The 13,252-nt window shown below is 35.6% G+C and overlaps 1 protein-coding gene across 3 annotated transcripts in view; it reads right to left on the bottom strand.

The window, feature by feature from the left end:
• GULP1 (GULP PTB domain containing engulfment adaptor 1) overlaps nt 1–13,252 on the bottom strand; it is a 132,628-nt gene that overhangs the window by 33,530 nt on the left and 85,846 nt on the right. For all 3 annotated transcript variants that reach the window (XM_034785252.1, XM_034785254.1, XM_034785253.1), the window contains exons 7-8: nt 11,149–11,265; nt 10,620–10,712 (exon numbers count right to left, since the gene is read on the bottom strand). In XM_034785252.1, coding sequence (XP_034641143.1) covers nt 10,620–10,712; nt 11,149–11,265 — 210 coding nt within the window. The remainder of the gene's footprint in view (nt 1–10,619; nt 10,713–11,148; nt 11,266–13,252) is intronic.

Raw genomic sequence — 13,252 nt, 5'->3', positions numbered from 1 at the left:
ACACATCTTTTCTGTCTGTTTTTCTCTCTCAACACTATTTTCCACTTTGGTTGGTATCTTCCTCTACTCCTCTGTTGGTTTAGTCTTTTACTACTTCCCTTGCATTGCTCTTCTCTCACACACTGCCCTCCTTCCTGACTGTTCCCTGTTATTTATTCTCATCAAGGGGGTTCTGTGGCTGTCACGGCATTTCCTTCAGTTTTCTTTTTTCTGATTCTGGAATTCTGGTTACTCAGATCCTGTAATGCTTGCAGATGCTCCAGGAATGTCTTGAAAAAATATCCAACATTTGAAAAAAATAAATCCTTCTTGTCTCTAGATCAAGGCCTGTTTGGCTGGTCTGGTGAGATGTTCCTTAGCAGTCAGGCAGGGCTTGGTATACAACTTCCTATGGAAACAGATAGCGTCAACATGGTTGTGAATGACTACACTTTCAATCAATTGTATATCCCCATGAAGGCTGGTGGGTTGAGCTGATCCCCTTCTAGATTGCTTTAGGCAGCAACTGTGCAAAAAGGCACACTCAGATATTTTGAATAATGAAAATAGGTTTATTTAAAATAAATAGATGAACTCAGGGATCCATTGAGGTTGAGTGTGCAAGTTCTCTCAAAAACAGTATCTAAACTCTTATTATGATACAAACATAAGCAGCACCACCATATGAAACCAATAAAGAGAAAATCAGATTGCCCCCACATAATCAAGACCAAATGGAAGAACGACCCGTGATTAATGTACTGCCAAACCACTAAAACACAGAGGAAAAGTAAACAGCACATACACAAGAGTAATGGAAACTTCAGCTGTATATCCAAGTGTCTGATTGCATGAAACAGAGAAAAAAACACCAATAGCCAGCAGCAACACCCCATGCCAACAGTTCAAATGCCACACAGGAGTATAGCTGTACAGAAACTCTGAGGGTCTATTCCCAACTAAGGAAACCACATCTTTCTAACCACATTATAGTATTACTAATACTTCTCACAGACTTATTCAGGAAGTGGTAACAAATGTGTTAATCTATTTTGCATAAGACTTCTCCACTGACAGATATATATCATAGCAACTATTTAAGCTTTTATCATCACTATCAGCTTTGATAGATATCATTCTAAATAACATTTACAATAATATTATGCAGAAACTGATTTAATTTTTTAGAAATGTACTGAATATAAATCCAAACAGTAAAAATAATAAAGTTACAGAATCCGTAATGGACAAAACATGCATGCAAAAGACTTGCTACTTGATGGTTAACTTTCTCTTTTGTTCTTTTGCTGAACAATCTGACTGCATAATCAAAATTCCTTTTGGCTTTCTGCCTTGGTTCTCATTACTTTTAATGCCTTGGTGTATGAATGTAACTAGAGGTATTTTATTTTGAAAGTTGTTTTCCCCTTTCCAATTCAAATTCACTTCAGGACACCATTGCATTATTAGGGTGTTAACTTTGATGGTATTGCAGTCGCCATAACCATGTATTGGTATAGATGTTGATTAAATTAGTGACAGCAGAATTTCACACAAGGGAATCAGAGATCATATATTCACTGCTAAAGGCTTGTGGCCAAATTAATGCCAGGTGTAAACAGGTGAATCTCCATTACTATCAGTGTTTTCCATCCATTTACACTCAGGATGAAATTGGGCTACATGTAAATTTAAAAAATTAAAATACTTAGAATTTACAGCTCTGTAAAATCCTAGGCCAAAAGAAGTAGTTTTTAAAAATATAATTTTGAAAAAATCTTTGTCATGCAACACAGTTCTTTCTCAGTCATACTCCACTGGACTGAAAAGCAGTATCCGAGCTGTATAACTTCAGAGATGCTCTATTTAAGTCCCTCAGACAAGCCTCTTTAAAGCCCCAAGGAAGCTCCATGCTGAAATAATGCTCCAAATATGATAATGAATCTGCAAAGTAATGTTTTAAGAATTCCTTTGAAAAGGTTACATAGTAATTTAGAACCTGTAAATATGAAGTTCTTCCATTCCTAGTTACACTTTTATTTATATATTTATACAAATTTCTTACAAACTGGTATTCCATCTCAGAACAACACATTATCTCAGATTTCTTAATAATGTGCATTATCAAAAGGACACGTCTTGTGTGCCAGGAACTTCCAGTGAAATGCAATAAATGCATGACATTATTATATGGTATGCAATCTATTAGCATTTGCCATTACTGCAAGTTATGTGGCTGTCAGGTTCCATGTCGTTTCAGTGGGTTACCTATATCAGCAGAGCATATGCTGTGTAATTACAATATCTAGTCCTTATATAGTGCTTTCCATCAGTAGGTCTCAAAGCACTTTATGAAGGAAGTCAATAGCATTATAAATCCATCCAATCACTTACCGAAACTCACTAGATCAGTGGTTCTCAACCTATTGACCATATGTGGCTCGCAATGTTTTATGTGGGATGCATCCAATACTACCTGTATGGCCCTAAGAATGTCACATAGGCTGCTGCTCTGTGCTGATTGGGTCGCAAGTGGCCTGCGGATCGCAGGTTGAGAACCACTCCACTAGATCATAGTTTGAGTTGACTGGATTGTTTAAGAAATAATGTGCCCATATCAAACTCCATTTTCTGCTGTTTTTCTACATTTCCGCTCTTTTAAATAAGTCCATTTAAAATGTATATTTTAGTTTCCAGTTGTTTAGTTTCCAGTTGTCTCCACTTAACTTGTCTCTATCTTTACTTAAAATATTTAGGGAAGTCTTGTTTCTATTTTTTTTATCATCAAATTAATGATTTTGCATTACATTTCACATGTCCATGCCATGTGTTAAAACAGGACTTGATTACAATGGACAAATAACCTACCATTCCCACTTGTTTCAGGGACTCTAGATAAGAGAAGAAGGCACTAGTAAGATTTTGCTCTGTGATACCATGTGATCTTTTCCAGGGTCCTCAATAGCAATTTTTTTTGTTTGTAAATTTCAACTGCCAGGCAGTTAACAAATAACAAATTTTAGCTTTTAAAAGTTTACATGCTGAATGCCACACAACATCACCCATGCATAGACATACATCTGTCTTCCCTCACAGAGTAGAACTCTTGCAATAAATTCAAGCATTCATAGTAGCATCCTTTATTTGAAAAGAGAAAAAGTAATATATGTGAAGTTTAGTCGAGTAGTCTCTTCTCATTTTATGCCTAAATGTACTGTATCCCTCTGTAGTGCATAAGGACCATAAATTGCCATCCCTCTTCGCATGGGAATTTTGTAGAATTATTATGTAAAAATCAATGTCAAGACTTAGTCCTTATAATTTAAATACCTTTTAATGACATTAAATCAATAATAATCATGGTTTTAGAATATGAATATCAGTAACTGTCTTCTGTTTGAATAGGAACCTTTGCTCTTGTAAAAAAACCTGCAGCTTTACATTATAATGACACCTAAAGGGAAAACCTTTTACTTCTATTGCAACATTGTGAGACTATCAGTTTTTAAAAATCTAGAAAACCTTTATTACAATGAGCATCTCATTCTCAAAAGTATTCTTCATATTGCTGAACATCACCAGCATTAATTAGAAATAGCAATTATACACTATCATAGTTGTATAGCTTTAAGATAAAATGTTTCCCTTAGATCTGTTCTATAAATCTTAGCAGTTCTTCCTACATGCACAGAACACCCACTGAAATTAATGTGAGCTCTCCACATGTAAGAAGGGCAGATTATTGGAGTCACAATCTACCTTGAGAATCTGAGAGTGAAATAGTCTCCGTCACTTCCCAATATCACACTCTACAAAGAAAGGAAACAGACTTAAGGAATTAAATTTGAGAAGCTGAAAAGAACCTTTTAATATGCAATACAAAGATCACACATTCAAGTCCTGACCACTGAAATTTACCACGAAGGCCAGAGTCTGCTATTTGTACTTCTGCTGAATAGCACCTCAATCTACAAATAGCGCCAATGAAGTTAAAAGGATTATTTAATAGGACTTCATATGAGAAAGTGCACCAGAATCTAGCCCAGAATGTTTAATACATATCAGGCCATCCTTGAGAGCTAAATTTACATATACTTACAACCTTTTACATCCCTCAGATTCACTACAGGCAAAAAGCAAATATTTTAAAAAGTGGAAGAGGACTAGTACTTTAACTCATGATAATAAAAATTAACACATCCTTAATATTAAATAAAACAAATGGTTTTAATGGAGCATATGTCTTTACTTTTCTTTAACTATCATGCTAATTTAATATGATGAAGACAAATCAGAAAAAAAACAAATCAAAAACAAAGTAAATGTGACATGGATGACAGATGAAATTATACATTTGTATCCATAAAATGCAGTTAACATATTGAGTTGATCCAAGACAAATAGAACATATCTGTTTATAATTGTAATGTCTTGTGATTAGACTTTTTAGATGCAACTTGATGGAAATTTAATCCTACATATTGCATACAAAATTACAACACCTAAACTCAAAGACATGATTTGATTAGATACTGTTTAGAGTATCCGATCACTTTTGAAGTTAATGCAGCTGTGTCAGCACTCCATTTCATCTACTCTTTTACATTGTATCTGATACATCTATCAGAAAGAAATCCTCCATTTTACTTGATATGTGGCCCTCCAGTCCATCCATGGGTAGGACTTGCTGGGCTGGGCAGGAGGAAGAGCTGGTCTCATGCTACCTTGACTACCTGCTCTGACTTGACTGGAATGATGATCATACTCAGGCCAGTTATGTATCCTCTATATGGAAAGTTGTCCCCTAAAATCTCAATTTCATGTGCTGGGCCTTCAACAAAGATGACTGGTTTTGGTCAATTCTTTTTTGTGCTGAAGAAATCCCTAAACAAAGATTAAAAAAACTGTTCCTGGGAGATTTTTCTAAGAGAATTCAATATTCCTTACTGAAGACATAGGAATCTGGGGAGAAGGGGAAGGAATCTGGAATCCACACAGCATATGTTCTTCATAGTTACTGAAAAAATTCCTTAAGAGGTAGAGCTGAGTCAGGTCACCAGTCCAGTCAATACATTGCCAAACCCATATCTGCCAAACCCATACCCATACCTTTCCTTGGGAGAGGTCAACAAGATAGAATCAGGTTAATATTTCATAATTAAAAAGGCAGTCTTATCAAGTGGATAGAGCACTGGCCTGTAAGTCTATGAATGCTCCACACCTCTTGCTCAAAACGATATTCACATAGAGCTCAATTGTAGCTTTGCCAGAAGCCCTGAACAAGAGACAGTGCATAGTTGCACTGCCCCAGGAGCAGATGTGGAACTAGAACAACTAGGAACCACTCCTCATTCCTTCCCATTCATCTGCGCGTGAGAGAACTGTTGGGGAATGATGATTATTAAGGCCCCAAAATTGAGATACCGCTCAAAATGCAATGCAGGGGAAATTACTAACAAGTTCGGGGTTTTTTTGGTAATAATTCACAAACATAATGTTGGACTTTGAGCAAAAGATCTCTGAAAACTCATGTTTAAAGAAGATAAGAAATGTTGACATAAAGGGTCATCAGCTTTTTCATAATTCCCCATTCAAATAAAAATTAGTTATGAGGATACATACTGAATTTTGATATTGAAATATAAAGCTGAAGAATTGTTAAATTATAATTTTTGTTAGAGTTTTGTTAATTTAATAGTTTATAATTCTGTATAATAAATAAGTTTGGATGCGACAATACCCATGCCAAGGCAACAAGAGTTTAAAGGACAGCCAATGGACCCTCCCCTGCTACACCTCCAGCATTGTCAGCTGTGGAGAAGGGGGCTTAAAAGGAGACCTACCCAGTTGGGGGCTGACCAGGAAAGAGAGCAGAGTTCTGCTACTGCCTCACTGAAGGTAGCCTAGTTCCAACAGTAGCACATGTGGTATTATAGTATTGCACAGCAACAGAGTATTAGGTCTCAGTCCTGCAGTCCCTTAACATGTAAACACTAATTAACTTAAATGGGAGCTCCATGTACAAAATAATTGTAAGATAAAACTGATATATACCATATTATGAAAAGATATAAATAGTTATATCCAAATGATGGAAAATATGAATAGATCTAATTATTTGATATTATGTCCAAAAGAGGGTCAGAAACCCAGCACGACACTGGTACCTTTTAAAAAGAATTGTTTTTTAAATTATTACTTCAAAAAACGGAAAGAAAAACAAACCGTAAATATGTATATTTATACAGGTTCAAGTCCTGCCCACTTAAAATTCACTTAGTAATGTTCAAGTTTATTGGATTCAGATGTTTTAATTTCCTCTAAAAATAGGCATATGTATTAAAAATATTAGTAGATCACTAATACATCATGCCAGCTAGTTTCTTCCTGTTTTTTTTTTAATGAAACAATTGACAGTCTGACGTTTGAAGTATTGCTAATTTAGATGTAGGACTTTTCATAAGGATATTTCCTAAGCATTTCTTAGTGTGGATTTAAATTATTTTATACTTAAAAATTTAAATATAATTTCACATTGTAAAACAAGAGGAAATAATTATGATACATGCTGTGAATTGCTATGACGATTAGTACCCCCGAACAACTACAAACTCTTTGTGTTATTGAGTCATACTAGGAAACGCCTAATAATGTGTATTGAGAGCACATATCTATCATACTTCACTTATAGCATATAAAACACAATAATCCATCTGCTATTTTAAATGTGAATGAACAAAACTAGATTTACATTTTTCTGACTGAATATAGTAATTCTTCTGTGTTACATCATTACAAGATTATATCCTTATGAAGTTCACTGCACAGATCTCAATGGGGAATGAGCAGAATTAACAAAAAGAAGCTGCATTTTTCACTCTGATTATTAGAAGTGGTTAGCTGGCTATTGAGATGTGACAGTTTTTTGAGAAAGGTCCAGACTTTGAAATATATTTTTCCCAGAAAGTTAAATTTTCATCAAATTGGAAAAATGTATCTGCTTATTAACAAGTAACACAAGAAAGGTCATACATTTAAAAAAACAAAACAAAACAAAACAAAAAAAATAACAACCAAAAGCAAAGAAGAGGAAGCAGATTTCCCAGTGGTTAGATCTATGAATTTAAAAATTCTCCTGTTAAAAAAGTGCATTAAAGGAATTTTAGCAAAATCCTGTGATTACTTTTTATTACTATTTTAAGTAACATCACGAATTTTTTTCACAGAAATGTATAGCGAATATAAGAAAAGATACATTCATTCTACTTTTACTTTTGTAAAACATAGTAATTTAGATATTCTTGTTTGACTAAGCATAATTTAGCCTTAAACACATACCAGTCCACATCCTGCAAAGTTTTTAGTGCCTCTTCTAACTATAATATGCTCATCACAACTGAATGCTGCAGGACTTTGTCTGGCAAGGAGGAAGAAAAGGGATTGTAGCTCTTTGAGCCATGGGGGAACCAGAAGTTACTGGTTTAGGTGGGGACACTGAACCACCAGGCAGACCAGCTGGGGGGGGAAGGGTATTTATATCCAGTGCCATCCAAATTGTACCCTCTCTCTTCATGAAGCAGCAGAGCCCTCTCTCCCACCCATGGGATCAGAGTAGGACCAAGTATTTTATGATCTACTGTGGACACTGTGCTAGTTGCCTTTTCTCTTTTGGAGCTGGGAAGGAATTTTTCCCTCACTGCCATACTGGCCCAGGTGCTGAGGATTGTTTTGCCTTCCCCACAGCAGTTCAGGGACCTGTTGAGTTAGGTAAGGAATTGAGGTCAAGATGTCACAAATTAGGCAGGTGTCCAGTGCAGGTACTCATTGCAGGGGTGGTGGGGGAAGGAGTGGATCTGGTTTCCTAGGGAAGCTGGAAAAGGGAGTTGGGACTCTTAATGTCTAGTATAGGGGGGAGATAGCCCCCTTTTTCCAGACCCTCTAAACCCTTATGACGGGAGGGTGGAAAGGTCCCAGCAATGGGATGGGACCAGATTGGGAAGGGGAAGGGCTGATGGCAGCCCTCCCAAATAGATGGAAATGATTAAGAAAAGAATGGTGACCAGCGCTGTACAATTTATTGCTGGGTGATCCCACATAAATTAAGAAAGGTGCAGCCTTATTTAAACACATCCATTGAATCTTTTCTGTCTTCCTGTGTGTGGCTGGACAATGGGAATTGAGGTTTTTCAGGTTCCGTGGTCACACTATCTTTGCAGATATTTTCCATTACTGAAACTTATTTAATTAACAGTTTATGTAAAGCACTAGTCTATTACATTTAACAATTTTTTTCTCATTCCATACCTCTCTCTTACATGTACCTGCTCATTTTATTATAGAGGTAATACAAACAGCTTTGGCCTATTCAAATGATCTTCTGGGCATGCTGCAAAAGCTATTTGTTTGATAGGGTTTTGCGGGAAGGATAAAGTTATGTTACGAGGTAAGATATGAGAATGAGAAGTTTTCCTGGAGTATTTCTTTTTTATTGCTGATTAGCTGAGATACACTGTTATCTCTGTTTGATTATTTAAGGCTGCTGGCTGGCAGAATTAATTTATATATTAATATTTATGCTGCTGGGTATCCATTTTGGAGATGATTTTTTGAAAATACATGATTAGATATGTTATTCTTGTAATTAATGGGTATGAAATGTAAATGTGATATTAACATCTGTGTGTCTTATATTCACTAGCAAATAAAATAAAGAAAACAATGTGCAAAAATGCTTTAAACCAGTACTTTTAAGACTGTATTGCAGATTTCCTCACAGGCATTCCATCACACAAAATAACAGCTGTCCTAAGGGTCAAATTCTGTTCTCAGAACCATGTGCCAGAAGTCACATTGAAATAATACACAGAAAGCATATACACATTTCTACCACAATGCCAATAATAATAATACCCAATCAGTGAAGTGCATAATTTGGCCATTATACAATTGCAGTTTACAATCTCATATGTTATTTGTTTTGTTTAAGTATCAAGAGGCCCCATCAGGTACTTGGGTCCCATTGTGATCAACACTGGATGCACACATAATGAACACATGGTTCTTGGACCAAAAAGCTAAACAGGAAAATATTGTTTTTTTGTTTCTTTTATAAGAAGAATGTATCTATCACAGGGTTACTATAAAAGCTGATTTTGCTATTAGACAAATTGAATGATTAGGTTTACCAATAAAGGATCAACTCTTATAGGAAAAAATCCTGAATAAAGGTTGAGGATTTGGCCTGAGGGATTAGTGCTTTTGATTGAATGCATAGTAAGTCAGAAATCATATATAATGTACAGTTTTCACTGAGGGATTCATATGAGTCCCTATGAAAGAAAGACCTTCATATATATAATCATATCCATTCCGGTCACATGTTACTATTACACTTGATGACATTATGGAGACAGACCTCCACAGAACTTCATTTCAGGATAGTGATAATACTGATAAATTATCATTGCTATAATAAACAGACTCTGGGGGGCTTTGTGGATCAAAATGTAAACATTCACTTAAGGCTGATACTAGGCATAAGGGAGTTTCAGGCCGGAAACAAGATGAAAAAAATTTCAAAAAATTTCAATATTTTCAGAATATGTGGTAGGACCAAATTTTAATTTACACAACTGTAAAAATTAAAGCAAATGCACTGTACAATGTGTGGATTCTTCTGTAATTCAAAAAAATATTCTGACTTAAGAAAATAAAAAAATAAAAATTGGCAAATTATTTTTCTACTTGGACAAATATATAGACTCAAGGGATGTAATTCTATCCCAATTAACTTCAATAGGAACAGCATTTCATCAATTATATTTAGATGAAAAATTAGATACTTTTCATAAGGACTTGTAAATGTACATCAACTGTTTTTTTTTTTTTTACAGCTTTGTAAATATATTTGGATACAATAAATTATAACTGCTTTAGAGCCATTAGGGTCAGTCTGCTAAACAACCTATACTTTTAATAGTTCACTAACTAGATATCTAAATGTGCCATTTAAAAATTCCATAAAAATCGATATCCACTGATTCTGAAGAAGGCAAAATATTTCCATGGATAATGGATTTTCATTCGCTTACAGTCATAACTAGTAAGCCAATCTTTTAAGTACTTATTTGCATGAAAGATCATAATGGCTCTTGGGCTATGTGATTCTACTAGGGAATTTCAGAAGAACATAAAACTTGTTAAAACAAGAAGTAAGTTATAGACAAAACAGTAGATGTAAGTAACGATATGTTTGTGACAGAAAGTTATTAAGAAATCCTGAGTTACAAAGCGCAGGGTTGGCACACTGAACCAGATCCTTTGGACACAGGACTTTGCTCTTCATCCTTAGGTAGTCTGCTTGTGTGTCTGAGAAAAATTAGTTTGCATATATACAGCAACATCAGGTCACAACAGGCTGAGTTAAGGAAGCATCATTTATTGAATATAACTTAATTTTCCTACAATTGTTGGTTTGTCACAATCTTACTGTTACTTAAATATAGGATTATAGTGTGTTAATTATAATAATCAAAAATAGTGTGAATACTGTATTTGTTATCAGAACACAAAGATGTTGTTAAATAATTTTAAGTTATACCAATCTTGGCTGGAAAACATAGTTGTATCCATGTACTTACTGGAGATGTATGTATTTGGTTTATTCTTAACTGGTTCTCCAAATCTTGTACCTTATTTTTCAGTTCTATATTTTCAGTTTCTAGTTCTTGAATCTACAAAACAAACAGTCATTGTAACAGCTACTGGGATACTCATCCTCTGATGTATCTAATTTTAGCTACAAATCATGAGTAACATTTTTATTTCTTTATTTATTTGAGATCTGCTCTTCTTAACACTATACGACAAACTAATTACCAAAAAGCTAGTGATTGTGTTTAATAATTGACCCAAATGCCTCATTTTATTTGAAAATGTAATAAATTTCTTAGCACTTGTGAATTTTCAGGATGATGGAAAGATGCACACTGTATTCTTTCCTAGATTACTGTCCTCTTTTTTAGTGTTTCTGGAGTCTCTCAATAATCTTCTGTCCTTAGTACAGTATAGTATTGCAACTTATGCTCCAGCATACTTCACAGAAATTTGTAAAAAATTACAGTAGTATATAATTTTCATCAAGAGAAACAACAAATATGTATGACTTACTCTTTTCTGTAATCCTGCAATCTGTTTTCTTGTTTCAACATCTTTTCCTCCAGATTCCAGAAATTTCCTGTAAGCCAGGTCAAATGCTTGACCAATTGTTAAAGTTATCTCTTCAGCCTTTATACAAGTAAAATATTGGAGTTAGCACGTTAAGAGTATCTTATACAGTGCTTTTCATTTCACAGGAGCACAAAACATATTACATAATTAGGGTCCTACCAATTTCACGGCCGTGAAAAATTTGTCACTGACTGTGAAATAAGCCCTTCCCTGTGAAATCTGATCTCCCCTTGCTGCTGGGAGAACCCTAGTCAGGGGTCTCCTAGCTGCAAGTCCCGACTCGGCTGGGAGAGGACTTGTCCTTCCGCTGCATGGCCATTCTCACTTTCAGGAGGAGATCAGACCCACCTTGGAGTGCCTCCCCCTGCTGCAGGAAGCTCCAGAGATTCTTGCAGCAGGAGGACACTTGTGGAGATGGGTCCAATATCCCCCTGCTCCTGGAGGTGCCCTAGCCAGGGAGCTCTTAGCTGTGAGTCCCTGCTGGGCTGGGGAGAGACAGGACTTGTCCTTCCCTTGCATGGTAGTTCTGAGGAGAGGGTGTGGTGGGGAGATTAGACCTACTTCCGGGTACCTTTTGGGTTGGGACCCCCATGGTTAAAACACTGTGAAATTTCAGGTGTAAATAGCTGAAATCATGAAATTGACCAATTTTAAATCTCTCTCTCTCCGTGAAATTGATCAAAATGGATCCTGAATTTGGTAGGGCCCTATACATAATGTACAATATACCTAGGTATTGCTTCACCCACCACTGAAATGAAGTCAGCTTTGAAAAGAAACATGGCAGCCAGGAGGATAACTGAAGAATAATTGAAGCAAATAAACTACAGGGGAAACTGCTGTAGACAGAATGCAATTATCTACGTTGCAGTGTACATTATGCTACTTCAATATCTATAAACAATGTGCTTGGGTCTGTTTATGTTGCATTTTCATCTCTTGAAAGTGGCTGATGGCTGTAACTTTCTTTTGTTAAATAAATATTTTACTTTCATTGTTTTTAGTTAGGTTTCAAAAGTCTATATTATAAAAATAGGGTATCAATTTCCATAATGTCGATATATCTATATATCGTATATCTGTGCTTAAGTATTGAAGACCACAAGTGCCAAACCAAACCTGTGGATGTCCAGGCAAATAAAATAGTTTCTCTCTTCATATTTGAGAACTCCATACATAATGTTTCAATTTCTTTTACATAGGAAAGATTTTACTTTGGATAACTTTTGCAGTGTCAAAAATGCAACAATACAATATATTAATTAATTGTTAATGTTTTTGGAAACTCAGTTAATCCCAGTAATCACCATTAAATGGTCAGCATTTGCTCAGTTTTCTCCTTGTACTTAGAACAGGAAAAACTGGCATATATGTGGTGTGTTTGTGGGAAAACAGATTTTGTTTTGACAACCACTATAAAAACTGGATTTATGTCAACTGGATTATACTATTGGTTTTCTTTGTCATTGAAAAGCAAAGAAAAACATGGGAAAATATCAAGGCAAGACTGAGATTTTAATTTTCAAAGCAAGTAAAGACTTACCCTTTGATAACTTTCTGTAATACCAAATGACTGATACAGGTTTAATCATTTTATCTGCTGCAAATAACACAACAAAGTGACAGTTGCTCAGAATTACCATTACCAATCAGCTGCATGTTGACTATCTTAGAGAAAGACCATATTTACCACTAATTAAATAATGGTAAATTGGCATTTGGGAATATGCAATGCTGGCACTATGGGTACTTTCCAGGAAATGTGTGTAGATTGCAAGGGAAGGCACCAACTTGAATGAGCTTCTTTGGAAGCTGAAGGAACTAACGGACTGGAAAGAAGGAGGAGGCAAAACTCACTTAGGGTACCATGGGGTAGACAGAAGTGTCAGAGAAAGAGCAATAGTGAATGGGATGAGAAAGGTACTGTCAAGAATCAGGGCCTACAGCAGAGCCAGTCTCCAGGCAACTTAACGAGCGCAGCTAGCTTGTAGTAGGCTGTCTGATTGGCTACACTGCCTGACCAGTGGGAAGAGAGCCAGCAGAT

The sequence above is a fragment of the Trachemys scripta genome, chromosome 11, assembly GCF_013100865.1.
Source record: "Trachemys scripta elegans isolate TJP31775 chromosome 11, CAS_Tse_1.0, whole genome shotgun sequence".
NCBI classification, from domain to species: Eukaryota; Metazoa; Chordata; order Testudines; family Emydidae; genus Trachemys; species Trachemys scripta.
The sequence above is the reverse complement of the archived record's forward strand: the minus strand, read 5'-3'. Positions and strand labels throughout refer to the sequence as shown.